At 34.7% G+C, this 16,283-nt stretch overlaps 1 protein-coding gene across 4 annotated transcripts in view; it reads left to right on the top strand.

Moving 5' to 3' along the window:
• Positions 1-16,283, top strand: part of FER (FER tyrosine kinase) — a 304,478-nt gene that overhangs the window by 72,841 nt on the left and 215,354 nt on the right. For all 4 annotated transcript variants that reach the window (XR_013815162.1, XM_079799477.1, XM_079799478.1 and 1 more), the window contains exon 9: positions 11,726-11,848. Coding sequence is in view for 3 of the 4 variants with exons in the window: in XM_079799477.1 (XP_079655603.1) it covers positions 11,726-11,848 (123 nt within the window). In the remaining variant the exon portion in view is untranslated. The remainder of the gene's footprint in view (positions 1-11,725; positions 11,849-16,283) is intronic.

The raw sequence follows: 16,283 nt of genomic DNA, 5'->3' as shown, positions 1-16,283 counted from the left end.
ATCTTAATGTGTTTTTTTAGTCCTTTCCAAATGTTAAAGCCTGTTAATAGTACACTTTTGAATTTAGAAAATATAATTAAGCGATTCTACTCTTATATATTTAACCTATCTCTTGATTTTATCAGGAGCAACACAAAGAAACATATCTATTAATAAGCCCTATATGTACTTGTTTCTGTGCCAGAACCACAACTAGAAATGATTATGTACTCAATTGCTTTTTAATATTGGGCATGTTATATCATCTGACCTGTTGGAAGTTTATCTCAAAAGAGTCAGCCCAAAGTCTCCATCTAATACAATTAAACAATCTCCTTTCTGTGTTCAGTAACAGTGTTGTAGGTAAGTAACTGAATGGGATTGAAGAAACTAACAATGCTTGTCACTTGTATAAGATGAAGGCTTAGTAATTATGGTGGACTGACTGTTGCTGAGAGGAATGGAGGCATGGGAGTACCTGCGTTAGAAGGTTTTTCCTAGCAGCTATATTGGGATTCTTGAAGATGTGTCCCAAGTTTTGAAGCCCTTCATAATAGTTTCACTTTGGTTTTAGATACACTGTTACAATGTCAGTTATCTGTAAACCAGTGATTCTCACCCTGGGTGAGTTTTGTCCCAAGGAGAAATTTGACAATAAATATCTGGAGACATTTTTTTTTATTAGGTGGGAAAGTGTTACTGTTATCTATCTAGTGGGTAGAAACCATGAATGCTGCTGAACATCCTTCAGTTACAGAACTGCCTCCTACAGCAAAGAATTATCTGGTAAAAATGTCAAAAGTGTTGAGGTTGAGTAACTCTGCTCTAAACAATAGAGTTGAATGACGATAGGATTTCTCAATTTTAGTGACAAATTCCATTTCTTAATTCCTGTGCTGCTTGGTGAAGGAATATGATATAAATTACTCCTGTTTTTTTTTTAACTATTACATTGCTCCCCAATAATTTATTCATCAAAAATATATTTACTGTGGACATATGCTAGCACAATAGTGTAGTAGGCCTGGGGTGGTGGTGGTAGGCGTGGGGTGGAGGGGGTCAGTGGTGGAAAAAAATGGGACACCTATAATACTTTCAACAATAAAGATGAATTAAGAAATATATTTACTGTATATTTAAGTTTCCAAGGGTTAATCCTTTCAAGGATTTTATACTAAAACTAGAGGCCCGGTGCACAAGATTTGTGCACTGGGGGCGGGGGTGGTTCCTCAGCCTGTCCTGTGTCCTCTCACAGTCCGGGAGCCCTCGGGGGATGTCCGACTGAAAACTTAGGCCTGGGGGCTGGAGAGGCTCCCACCACCACCGCTGCCCTCGCCAGCCTTGAGCCCCGTGGGAGTGCAATGACCACCATTGGGCAGCTCCTGCATTGAGCGTCTGCCCCCTGGTAGTTAGTGCACATCATAGCTACCAGAAGTTTTGCCATTCAGTCAATTTGCATACTAGGGTTTTATTATATAGGATGAATCAATTTATTTTAATAATCACCAAAAAAGAATGAACAGGTAGATTTTGGAGTGTAATGTGGTAAGATTAAAATCATTATTTCTTAATTATGATGATGAAGCAATGAACAAAAATGTAATAAATTCAAGACTACATCTTTGATAATGTAATAGAAGACATATTTACTGAGGCAAAAAATTAGCTACATTTCACTGAATAGTTTCTAAATTTAGGAATGAGTTTAAGATTAGGTTTTCCTTAAGAATTTTATTCCAAGAATGAGTTATTTAATGTGTCTGTTAGCACTGTCAAGATAATCTAAGGTAATTTCATTAATTCTATGTAATGCAAGAGGAAAATCTATCTTTTTAACATGATATTAGTGCTTTAAAGTTAAACTAATACAGGGTGGGACTAAAGTAGGTTTACAATTGTTTGTATGGAAAATAATACAATAAATAATAAATAATCATACCCTAGGCCTTTTCTTTCCTGAGGCATTAATTTATTAATTTATTAATTTTGTTATTGATTGTGTTGAAATATTATGTTCAATAGAAATGAATGAAATAAGCAAACAGATAGTTTCTGAAAAATAAATGCAAATGACCAGTAATTCTATGAGAATTAAATATGAGGTTTTTGTGTTTTTCTTAAAAGAAGCTATTTCACCTACCAGATTGGCAAGGATTCAATAATTTGATAATACCCAGTGTTGTGTAGGTTATAGAGGAATAAGCCCTCATGAAGTCTTGGCAGAAATGAAAACTAATGTAACCTATTTGGAGGATAATTTGGCAATATATATCAAAATTCAACTTGCACATACACTTTGATTTAGGAATTCTACTTCTAGAACTTTAGCCTACAAATATGCAAAGATATGTATGTGTATAGCCATAATATGGTGGGTTGCCTAAGTCTGAATCCTGACAGTACAGTTTATTACCTTTGTGAAACTGGTCAGATTACTTAATTCCTTTATGCCTCATTTTCCTTAAATGTAAAATGGTCCAACTCATAGTGTTAACATTCTGTGAATAAATATAGAATGTATGGAATATTCCTTGGCACATGGTACAGTTTATGTATTTTTTTTCTTTTATTACTATTTACATTAAGGACTGTAAGCACAATGCTTAGATTTTTCAGGGGCCTTTAGAAATATTTGATATCTGAAATTTTTTTGTTAGTTCAATGATATGAAAAGAAAACTGCTACAAAGTATAATATGTCACTTAATTAATTATTAAATTCAGAATACACAAAAATACTTCAAATAATTCATAGGTTAAATTTTCTCACTTTTAATATCTGCATATGAATGAGGGTTTCTGAGAAATCACTTTTTAATATATACTAGTGGCTCAGTGCATGAAATTCATGCACATTGAGAGGGAATTAATTAGAGGAAATATTTTAATATTGCTATTTGCCCTTTCTCTATAATAAAAGTGTGAGAGATAAAAGGAAATGAGTACAATGTATATGAAAATAATACATAATTTTATTAATTAATAAACAACAAAATGATATAACAACAATAACAAACTCATAATATAAAAACAACATTGATGCAAATAATGACTGATAAAGTGATTAAACTTATTCTAATATCTCCGTGTATACCACATTAAGAGTGAAAACAGCCGAAACCAGTTTGGCTCAGTGGATAGAGCGTCAGCCTGTGGACTGAAAGGTCCCGGGTTCGATTCTGGTCAAGGGCATGTACCTTGGTTGCGGGCACATCCCCAGTGGGGGGTGTGTAGGAGGCAGCTGGTCAATGTTTCCCCTTTCATCAATGGTTCTAACTCTCTATCCCTCTCCCTTCCACTCTGTGAAAAATCAATAAAATATATATATTTAAAAAAAAAAGAGTGAAAACACTTTCAGAGTGCTTGACTAATTTCCCTTGAGATAAAGTATTTACAACTTTAACTTTAACGTCACATCCTCTTCGAACTCGAGAGAAAGCAACATATAATTGGCCATGTGCGAAAACGGGTTCAGGTAGGAATATTCCTACTCTGTCTAGAGTTTGTCCTTGTGATTTATTAATTGCAAATGCTGGCATCATAGGAAACTGTCGTCGAATCAATTTAAATGAGAGGCCAGTGTCAGATGGGGACAAATCAATTCTTGGAATCAGAACAACCTCTCCCTCTGCAGATCCTGTTAATACTTCAGCTTCGATAATGTTAGGTAGCAATCTTTTGATAATAAATCTGGTACCATTACAAAGACCCCATTACTATTAAGATTTCTCAATAGCATGATGATTGCACTCACTTTCAATTTTAACTTATGACACAGCATTCTCGAAGGAGTAATACTATTAAGAAATTCAATGGGAAAATTTTCCTTTTCATCATCATCTGTTGAGTCAATGGAATCATCACTCAAATAGGTGTGAAAATCTCCATCAAGTATATCCAAAATTTCTTCATTTAATTTTTGAATGTGATCATTTTTTTGGACAAAGAATTGCACGTTTATATATATATTTTAATATTATCTATAGATATACTATTTCCAAAGGTGGCTTCAATAATAGATCCATTAAAAATCATTTCATGGGGAATTTCAATAATATCCATTCCTAAATGAAAACTGCTATCAAGTTTGCCATCTCCAAGTTTTACTAACCATTCACTATAAGTAGAATCTTCTGATCTCATATTTGTTTTAAGAGACAACTGTATGAAACATCCCCAAACACTATAGTACTTTAAACTCGTTTGTACTATGGCCAATCATATAGCATGGCAACACAAAAATCCCCTCTGAAAAGAACTTTTCCACCAAATGCAACATTCAAATTAGCGCCAGCGAGAGCTTTATATGTATGGCACGTGTGCGAGTCAAAGTTTATTTTTAAATTTCCAGTGTGCGTCATATGTACCGGTTGGTCGGATGGATGGACAAATGTTGGTCACTTAGCCTTTTATCTATACAGATTATGAGCCATGATTTTACCTTTTTAAAAAGTTATCCTTTAATACCTCCAAAGCACAATGAGTAAGAATCTGAAGGTTTATGTGGCTTCTATATAGTTTCTAGGACAAAGTTCTTTCCTTTACCCACCACTCACTTCTCTCCTTTTACTCTTGAATGTTAATTCCAACATAATTTTTGTAACACCTCTTGAAAAGGATCCCACCAAGTTTTTGATAGTCCATATGATAAAACTTACAGAAAATACAGCATGAGACTTTCATTCTCTCACTAACCTCTTCATATAACTAATTCCTCAGCCTCTAAAGAATGAAAAAGGAAAATAAAAGTGCCTTCTCTCATTCCAAGGCCTTTCTCAGTCAGGCAACCACAAAAAGAAAGAATGACCAGGTCCGTGATTGGGGCTTGGAGTCAGCCGCCGCCATTGCAGAGTAATCATGCCATGTAATCTCTATCAGGCATAATTCAAATCAAATCCCATCAGGCAAAGTCTGGGATAATTAAAATGTATAAGAGAACACTGGTGACCTGGGGGAGAACTTATGAAACCTTGTCTCCTGCTTTTGCTGAATATTCTTTTTGTTACGCTAGACTCCAAGCCCCGATCGGGAACCTGGTCAGGCGTCTGCGGGCACTAACCCATGCCGCCTGTCCCGGTCCATGATCCGTGATCGGGGACCTGGTCAGGCGGCTGCGGGCTCTAACCCAAGCCGCCTGCCCCGGTCCATGATCCGTGATCCGTGATCCCCCGCTAACCCACGCCACCTGCCCCGGTCTGCAATGGGGACTTGGAGTCAGCCGCCGCTGGTGGCGGCTGACTCCAAGCCCCAAACACGTACCTGGGCAGGTGACTATGGGTGCTAACCCACGCCGCCTGCCCCCATCCGTGATGCAAGATCGGGGACCTGGTCAGGCGGCTGCGGGCGCTAACCCACACCACCTGCCCCGGTCTGCAATGGCGGCGGCTGACTCCAAGCCCCAATCACGGACCTGGTCAGGAGGCTGCAGGTGCTAACCCACGCCGCCTGCCCCGGTCTGTGATGTGTGATCGGGCGGCTGCGGGCGCTAACCCACGCCGCCTGCCCCGGTCCGCCATCTTGGCTTGGATCTCTTTGGTGGCGGGCACTGACCCCTTGCCCCGCCATCTTTGCTGGGTTAATTTGCATAGCCCCTTGATTGGCTGTGGGCATAGCGAAGGTACGGTCAATTAGCATATTACTATTTTATTAGGTAGGATGATATTATTTGAATAGAGGCTAAGGACTATAAAGATCTCAAACAGTCCTTTTATTTGAGCAAAACACTGGAAACACCCTAAATATTCATTAATCAAGATTTGGTTAAATGAATTTTGGCATATCCATAATTTTCCCATTATGCAGGTTTTAAATAAAATAAGATAGGTTAGTATGTATGCTTATATGGAAAGATATCTAAAGTATATGATAAAGAGTAAAAACAAGTTATAGAATAATATTTATGGTGTGAGTCTATTAATAAAAAATGGCACATTATGTATGTTTGTATATTCATAGACTATATCTTGAAATGGAGGAGAATGGATGGGGTAAGTAGGGCAGCATGTTGGGGCAAACATTGATAATAATGTTAAATAAATGTGGTTTTATTTCTCATCTCTTTGAATTCTTTTGTTAGCATGACTCTCTCCAGAATATTAGGTATTCATTTTTCCTTTCATTGTGTCAGCTCCTTTTACTAAGCCTTTGTTTCTGAGTCACTGGCTTTAAGTAGTTTTAGAGAAGAACTCTCCCAAAAACTCTATTAGAAAATGCTAATATTTTATAGAATGTGCTTACCTGTATTCTACATTTTTCCTTAGCTCATTTAAGAGCTCTAATGTGTTAATATCAAATAATATTAAGAAAAACTTCAGAAACATTTCCCTTTTTGTTTTGCATTCCTTTATGTTTGTTTAAGAGGTCAGTGACCACCTGTCCATTGTGAAAGGTTATCTTAGTTTGGAAGTGAGGGTCATTAATATTTGTGACTGCTGGAGAATTTTTCTATAAATAGGAGTCATACTGGCAGTCTCCCAGACTGCTGATTAGTAGTGACTATGAAACAGAGAAAATTGGACCACATTTCTCTTGGACTCTTCACAATTCTTGGCTAGATGTCAGATGCTGTGAATGATTAATTTATATCTTTGTTGAGTGAGTGAGTGAATGAAGACTGTTTTATGGAGAAATTTCAGGGAGTTTCTGAATAATGGATCTTATGTCTGGCTTCATATTAAGATTTCTTAGGGAGCTTTAGAAAATGCTGATACCTGGGACCCAACCCAAAACAACTAAATCATATTTACTGAGGGTATAATCAGGCACTGGAATTTTTGGTAAGCTTTCCACGTGATTTTAATGTGCGTACAGGATTGAAAATCTCTGCCATAAGCCCACTAAAATTGTAGAGGTGTGTGTGTTACTTTCTTGGGGGAAGTCCCTGCAAATTTTTAGAGGGCTTCATGACCCAAAATGACGAAGGACTAATGCTTGAATTTCAATCCATTTCTAATGAACTTAAATTCCTCAAATTTTATAGAATTATTGGGGAAAAGTAGCCTTTTTACAATGGACTAACTAGATGACACCTTTTAAATTTTTCTTTTTCTTAGGTTCTTCAATGTAACATACAAATTATTTTCATTATCAGAAATTTACTCATAAATTTAATAATTTATGTTCTTGGTTTTTGTTTAGTGTATCAGAGTTTTCTCAAATAAATGTAAGAGGTTCTGAGATTATTATACAACTAGTATCTTTATCCAAAACAAGATTATACAGTTTTGCTGCCTGCTCTTTTTCAGGCTTGATGAAAATCTAGTGATATGAGAGTAAGTGACAAAGTTATTGCATTTGCCCATCTAAATATGTGCCACTGAGCATTTTACTGTACTTTTATTAATTACCTACCAATTATATATAGGATACACACACACACACACACACACACACACACACACACAGGGTGTCCCAAAAATGTATACATATTTTTTAAAAATATATATTTTTATTGATTTCAGAGAGGAAGGGAGAGGGAGAGAGAGTTAGAAACATCAATGATGAGAGAGAATCATTGATCAGCTGCCTCCTGCACATTTTCCACACTGGGGATTGAGCTTGCAATCCAGGCATATGCCCTGACCAGGGATCGAACCATGACCTTCTGGTTGATAAGTCGATGCTCAACCACTGAGCCACCCTAGCCGGGCTACAAACTTTTTATTGAAACACAGCCATGCTCATTCATTTGCCTGTGGTCCACAGGTAAACTGCTACAATGGCACAGTTGAGCAGTTGTGACAGAGACCATGTGTAGTATTCTCATTGCTTCCCACTGCTCCTTGTTACAGTACAGATCATAGTTGACAAAGTTATAACTCAACAGCATTTTGAGTGCCACACATATTGCTGCCCATGATCATTTTATTTACTTTTTAATATTAGTCCATGCCTGTTAAGTCAAAACAAGAAAGGAAAATGGATTTTGAATGCCATACTTCTAAGTCACAGTGGAGTGTGGATTATTTTGTTCTTGAATTAGATGGTAAAGCATTGTGTTTATTTTGCAGTGATACCCTGGCTGTGCTAAAATAATGCAATATATGCTTACATTACCAAATACACATGCGGTTCAATATTACCAGCTCAGAGAACAGTGCTAGTCAGAAAACTTAGAGGACTTAAAATGGAATACCTCATTACAGCAGACTTTCTTTAGAAAAATATAATATGTAAATGAGAATGCAACCAAAATAAGTTTCTGGGTGGCTCATTTGTTAGCCAAGTAAGCAAAGCCATTTACCAATGATGAATTAATTAAGTAGTGCTTCATTGCAGTACTGAAAAAATATGTCCAGTGAAAATAAACGTGTTATAACAATTAGTTTTTCAGTGAGAATATTTGCTTGAAGAGCTGAGACATTGAGAGCTACATCATTAGTTGATTAAAAAAAACAACTCACATAATTTCATGTGCTTTCCCCTGACTCTTGATGAGTTAGCAGGTGTGATCAAAAAGTGCTCAGCTGTTGTTTATTTGAAGTCAATGCCTAGTTTTAAGTGACTGAAGACTTACTCTCTGTGTATAGCCTGAGTGGGTCAACTACAGATAAGAATATTTTCAAGGAAGTTAAGACAACACTAATCCAGTATAAACTGAAGTCGAATCTTTTAAGATGTGTAACAAATGATGGTGTTAAAAATATGTGTGGATCAGAAAGAGGCTTAGTTGAACAAATTTACAAAGCATATGAAAATGTTAAGAGTTTTAATCCTATGGTTATTCATTATATTATTCATCACAAGGTACTTTGTGAAAAATATTTGAATCTAACCATATGTTATTGAATCAATCATGTCACCAATGACCTTCATTTGCTCTTGTGGACTTTACCATCATCTATTACATGATTTTTTGTTAGAAATTGAAACTGAAAATCTTGACTTGCCCTATCGCATAGGACTTTGATTATTTAGAAGTAGAAAGTTTTATTGGTGGTTTTTTTGTTTGTTTATTTTTTAGTTCAGAGCCCAGATTGAAATATTTCTAAATAACCAAAATTTCCCTCAACTGTTGTTATTGAAAATTGAATTGTCAAAGTTTTGAATATTAGCTTGTGCTAAAGTCTTGATAATTTTCCTATTGAATTCAACCTAAAATTACGAGCTAATATAGTGCTTATATGCAGTACTTACACTGAAGTAAAGTCATTTAGATGACAACTAATGTTATTTGAATCCCAGGAAATGTCAGGTTGTTTTATATACTTCCTGTGCAGTCGAACATTTAAACACAAAGCAAGATCAACATTCTTACAAAATTTGTAGCTGATGAATTTTCTGAGTTCAAGCTATGTTTCTAGCAGCATGTTTTGGAACTTGGTGCAGATATTTCGACATTTCAAAATCCACTTACTTGTGCAATTGAGGAGTTCCCACCTAACTTTAGAAGTGATGAATGTTCAATATAGTGACATGCTAAAAAGCATGTAATATAATTTTATAAATGCCAGCTAAGCAATAAATATACTCAATTGAAATCATATGCTCATGGATTGATAATGGTATTTGGCAACACTTATCTGTGTGAAAAGATATTTTCAAAGATCAAATACATAAAATCTCATTATATATCTGCTTTAACAAGTGAATATTTGTAGCTGATTTTGATGATAAGCACTAGCTTTGAATTTCAATGAAGTTAAACATTATCACCCTAAAAATATTTCTATCCTCATAGTAGACTGTTATTATGATAAATTATACTCAATTATCATTATTATTATATTTTGAATTTGTCAATAAAATATTTGTGGATACTTTTTCTCCTTTTTCTTATATTAATATCTATATAATATTCCTTGATTTTGTCTCTTGGTGGAAAAGCCTAAAATATTTTACTCTCCAGAGCTTTATAGAAACTGTTTGCTGACTGTTGTGGGAATGGAACCGATTTTACCTATTAAACTGTATGAATCAACTTTCTCAATTGGTGACATGACAAATACTGCAATACTCTCATGTCTTAAGAAGGGCCTTGGTTTTATCAAGTCTGTTTTTGCCTGTTTTCACAGTCTTAGCTCAAGTTTGTTTTTGGGGTGAATTCTATGCAATTATATGAGGCTATTTTAGGGAATACTTTTTGAAAGAGTGAGTTGGAAAGATTTGGAAATAGGCAAAATATTAGAAGCAGATGATATGTTAGGAGAGGTTGATTAAGGGAAACAAAGAGGTTACATAGAATGTAGGCGGATTTGTCAGATTGCTGGTGGCTATCTTTAACAAAAACTTTTGCATGGTTGATTAGAAGTCACCTTCTGTTTAATTTTGAGAAAAACTAATACATATTTGTGCGTTGGTATAGAAGGTTATACATAAATTGCTATGAGATTAATAAAAAAGGTTTATTCCATTTATGTTGCAGTAATAAAGATGTCAGGAAATTACTTCAGGCAACTGTCAACTTATTTCATTTGTTTTTTTTATTAACCCAAATATCACAATGTGACAGTATTGAAAACTTATAATTTATAATTTTTCAAGAAGTTGGGTCTTTGTAAGAGTTCTATAAGATATAGATGATGATATCCAGTGGTTTGGGAATACAAAAGTGTTGTATAAGTACTGAAAACTTGTTATTATCCATAGTAATTATTTTAGTTTTTTTAATCTTTAAATACAGTCAAATCCTTCAAAATTAACTAATGCATGCAGATAATAAAAATCTGCAAAATCTTACAGAAGGGTATACAATCAAAATCAAGGTTCTCCCTCTTTTTTTTATAGACCCCATTTCTAGTTTCCAGTGTTAATTCATTTAAAAATGTATGTATCTTTTCAGTATGTATATATAAGCACTACATGTATATAAATTGTTTACTTTAGTGGGGTTATTCTGTGCATAGTCTTTTGCCTTGTTCTCTTAACACTTATGAACTCTTAATAGGGTACAGTGTTCTACTGCTTTCATGTAACATGATTATTGAATTTAGTTATTTATTGATGGACATTTAAATTATTTCCCAGTTTGTTAATATTGCCAGGGGTGGAAGCAGGTTTTGTGGAGACTGAAGCTTACAAATTTTTTTTGGGGGGGTTGACTAGAACAAAACTATACATATTTACAAATATAAATTAAGTACAGACCCTTGGAAGGTATCTTGCAAGTGAGGTGTCTGAAGGTTATGTGTCATTAGCGTTATAGTAAGTTCACCTTTGCTTATTGCAATTACAAATAGTGCCACAATAAACATGCCTGTGATTACATATTTTTTCACTCATTGAAGCATATTATTTTGGATAAATTTTATGAGGTGGAATTAATAAAATGGACTCCAGACCACAGGCATGTACCTGGATTGCACGTTGGATCCCCCGCCCCAGCTGGGAGGCAACCAATCTATATGTCTCTCTCACAATGGTATTTCTTTCTCTCTCTCTCTCTCTCTCTCTCTCTCTCTCTCTCTCTCTCTCTCTCCCCCCCCCTCCCTCCCTCCTTCCTGCTTCCACTCTATAAAAATCAATGGAAAACATCCTTGGGTGAGGATTAACAAAAAATGACAACAAAATGGTCTGCTCTGTACCATCCAATAAGGTAGCCACTACCCACATGTGTCTGTTCAGCCCTTAAAATGAGGCAAATGCAACCAAGGGACTGAAATTTTACTTTAATTTAAATTAAATTACATTTGGCTACTGTTTTGGACATCACAACCTTAAATGTCTGAGTGTCTGTGTGTGTGTGTGAGTGTGTGTGAAGTGAATGTAATTAATATATGGATTGATAATGAGAAAATTGTCCATTCTAGGTTGAAAACTTTAGCAGAGGAACTTATGCAGACACAGCAAATGCTATTAAACAAAGAGGAGGCTGTCCTGGAGCTGGAGAAAAGAATTGAGGAATCTTCTAAGACCTATGAAAAGAAGTCTGAGTAAGTAAAGCAAAAATAACTTGAAGGAAGAAAGTGTAATTGATAAAATTTTACTAAATACTCCTTTTACATGTATATGGATATAAAATTTCTAGAAGCTGAAATTTCATTTTAAGTATAAAACTTAGATACTTTCTAGGACTCTAGAAAAATAGCATGTGTTTGTTAATATAGTGTACAGATTATATATCTTAATATTTTACATTAAACACTTTTCTGAAAAATCCTGTTAAAAGTTATCTTTACTTTCCCTCATCACTGGCCACAAGATTCACTATGAATTCCTTGTTAAGAAAATGGCAGGCCAGTTATATGTAGAAATTGGCTTCTACTGTGTTAGAAGGAAGCAAACATATTAAAAAACAGCAGTCTGCTTCACCTATAAAAATCTTCTATAAAAAAATAGCAGTCTGCTTCACCATTGTTTTTCTTGCTGATTTCTGGATCTGTAAATGTTTTTCCAAAACCTCTGATTTTACTTGTCTTGTTAAACCCTGCTTTTAATTTTTGTGTTAATTATGTTTTCTACTGTTTTAAGTAAATTTTGAAAACATTTAAAAATTGTAATTCAACTTTGGCAATGATTTGCATCTCCAACAGGGATTAGTTTCTTTCATGTGACTGGCCCAAGTAGAGTCCTTTCTGTTATACTCTCACATACTCAAGGAAATTGTGATGTGTAGGATTTCTCTCTTTGGTCTATGCTTGCTCTTATTTTCACAACTTTCAAATATTTATTTTTCTCAAATCTCTGATCTCCTTATCTCCCACTGAAGTAAAAGAATATCTCTCCTACATTATAGAAAGAGTTAGAATCATCAGGTGGCAATTCTTATTTTCTGGGACTAGATATCCAAATCCATCACATTGGTTCCCATTCTCTTTCCTTACTTCCATAGAGGAACTGCTCCTTACTCTAAGTCTGTTTCTTGTGTCTGTCTTTTGTATCCCATCATCTTTTACTTTCTTAGAAAATTTGCATTATTTTATATATTATGTCCACCTTTTTCTCTCAACAGGATCCTGTATCACTTTTTAAATATGCATGTCTTTAAAAAATGTTTTTATTGATTTTAGAGAGAGAGGAAGGGAGAGGGGGAGAGAAATAGAAATATCAGTGAGGAAGAAATATGAATCGGGTGCCTCCTGCACTTCCCATACTGGGGATCGAGCCAGGCTGGGCCCTGACCGAGAATTGAACTGGTGACCTCTGGGTGCATGGGATGATGCTCAACCAACTGAGCCACACTGGTTAGGGCTTTGCTTAGGTCTTGATCCTAAAAATAATCTTCATCACTCTGCCCACTCCAGATAATTCTTTTTAAATTTTCATAGTTCCTCTGTCTTCGCTTTCTGTTTTTTTTTAGTCAAACTTGTTCTAAGAGTGATTATGCACAAGCATTTTCTCAACTCCCACTTAGTTCTCAACCTTCATATATCTGGCTTCTGCCCATCACTATTGAAATAGGTATGTGTAAGATCACTAATGATCTCTACATTACTAAATTTAGCAACTGTTTTACTTGATCTCCTCACGGTATCTGACTTTACTGACTTTATGTTTCTTCTTTTCTTTTTTAAAAATATATTTTTTTATTTCAGAGTGGAAGGGAGAGGGGGGGAGAGAGAGAGAAATAGAAACATCAATGATGAGAGAGAATCATTGATCAGCTGCAACCTGGGCATATGCCCTTGACCAGAATCAAATCTGGAACCCTTCATTCCACAGACTGACGCTCTATCCACTGAGCCAAACCGGCTAGGGCTATGTTTCCTCTTTTCAATTGGTTTTTGGGACCCAATATGCCAGATCTTACTCCTCTCTTTCTGGCCACTCTTTCTTTATAAACCTATTTTCCTCCACTCAGCCAATCCATTTTGAAGTTACTAAAGGCATGGCCCTAGGTTATGCCACTCACCTCCCTGAACTCTATCTCTGGGTGATCGCCTAAAGATGATGCACATTTATTACTTCCAGATTTCTCCTCTGAACTCTCTGGTCATGCAGTCATTTGCCTACTTGACAGGCCTCCTTGGATGTCTTAAAAATACCCTAAATTTTCTGTGTCCAAGGCTGAATTAAAAATTTCAATCCAACCCAATTCAATCCAACCTAGTTCACTCTTAGTATTCCTTATTTCAGTGAATGGCAGCACCATCCATCCTATTGTACAACTCAGCATGGTAGGAGCCTGCGCCTCTCATTTATAGGATGGTTCTTATTACTGCTTGGTGTTAAATATCATATTGGATTCACTGAGCCTTTCAGAGGTGAGAATAGAAATTTAAGTTACTCTGGGCATTCCTTTAATCTGAAAAATTTCAGTTTTGTATCACTAAATCTTCTATTTGGATTATAAAAATAAAATCTATCAACCATTGCTAATATTACATTCAAAATAGAATTATCTTTTGCTTTTTTCTATTTGCAAATAAATTTCTTCCCATGTGTACAGAAGACAAAGTAGTTCTACTTTTTACAGCTTGTAAATGAACACATTGTAAATGACTCCTGTTTTAAAATTTAGTGGTTATAAAGAAAGACAATAAGGTAGCTGACCCTCTCTCCAGCATGTATGGCCATATATTGTTGGAAGAGGCAATCTTCAAGTGTTATCTTAATCTAGAAGTTGTAGGTTTCTTTGATTTTTTTTGGTATGCTTTCTTGACTCAAATCGTTGACTTTGACTCTCTCTTTATCTACATAATCAGTGTGATCCATATTCCTTCACCTATTTATATTTATCAGGAGATGAGAATGGGAGTAGAGGAGAGGGGGCTTAAATGTAAAGGGTGGTGGATATATGGGAAATAGCATTTCTTGAGTTCTTACTCTGTTCTACACATTCTATTGGATGCTTTATATATAGTAAGCCAATGAATATGATCTTTATTTTACTTTCTGTATAATTGCTCGTATTTTAACTTTAGGAGAATTTAGATAACTTAGAATCACATGCCTATTAAGTGGTAGAAAACACATGAGTCCCTGACTCCAAAGTTTCTATCTTTTTTGATCACAGCATTTGCTTGATCTTGTGATTTTAATAGTGCTCTTAGGAGAATAAATTAGAAGGGATAATTATGTCAGGCAATTCAGAGGATGAGTCTTGTTTAACCCAAGTTCTATTAGCCCTTCGTTACCACGGGGGTTTTATTGCTAGCTTCAATAAAAAAATCTTAAAAATGTTAAGAATATTTACATAACGAAATAGTCATTGTGGAATCTCATTAATTTAGATATTAGTAGGGTTGAAGTTTGTCTTTGAATAACATGTTAAAGTATTTTGCTAAACAAATAAGTCTTCAGGGATTCTGGGGAAATGTTTGATTTTCAATTTTGTTTCCTTTTTGTGTGTGTATATGTGTATTTAAGTGCACTTAAATAATTAAAATCAATTTTTATTCAGTTTTAAAAGTAGATTTAGAATTATTTTTACTCTGTAACACATTAGCTTCATTACAATGCTACTTGAAAATAACAAAAACAATAAAACTACATTTCCTCACAAGTACTATTTACATTCTTAAATTAATGGAATCATACTGAATTTTGTGCTTAATAGAAATACCATTATTGGATCTACCAAAATATAATATAATAAAGGACTAAAGTTAAAACCTACAAATTTGGATTTAAGTAATTATCTTTAAAACATCTTATAATAATAGTGACAAAATAAATTATATAAGAAATCATTTGATAGTTTTGATTCCTATAATTGAGTAATATAAAGTGAAAAGTGAACTTAGAGAATGATTTTTATATAACATGAAATTCACACAAGAGCAGAATTTTAGCTCATATAAATAAAGTAGCCCTCAGTTGAAATGTTGCAGAATTTTATCTAAAAAAATAAGGTAAAGAGAGTAAAGCCAACCACTAGAAATGGTATGATTTTAATATAACATAAAGCATCACTCTAGTGTACATATCATTACTTTTAGAGTATGTTTACTCAACTGGAAATAATATAAATATTCATTTGATTTGTGATCCTTGACTACTGTATTAGAAAATAGTTTATGGGACAATATACCAAGCATATGTCTTTTATGACTCAATGGCATAAAGAGCTAGAACATTACTATTGGTTTTATTGCTTGGTTTTAGTTTCAAAAAGAGAATGATTAATCTTGTACCAATATCACCTAGTACTTAAAAATACTTTCTACATCATAAAATCATAACTCCTGGAGCCATGCAGGATCTTAAGAGAGCTTTTGATTCATAATTGTCTTTCAAATTATATGATATCTGTAGACCAGAAGTTTTAAGAGACTTGCAAAATGCCACATCTAGCCTGTAGGGAAGGTAAGAATTGAACCATCTAAAATATTGTTCTAGTCTGCAAATTCAGGGTACTTTTAACTTGGACTCAGCACTTTAAAATTACTTGTATTACCAAAAAATGTGCTATGTAAATAGGAAATT

This window comes from Cnephaeus nilssonii (genome assembly GCF_951640355.1).
Source record: "Cnephaeus nilssonii genome assembly, chromosome: 2".
Taxonomy (NCBI): domain Eukaryota; kingdom Metazoa; phylum Chordata; class Mammalia; order Chiroptera; family Vespertilionidae; genus Cnephaeus; species Cnephaeus nilssonii.
The sequence above is the reverse complement of the archived record's forward strand: the minus strand, read 5'-3'. Positions and strand labels throughout refer to the sequence as shown.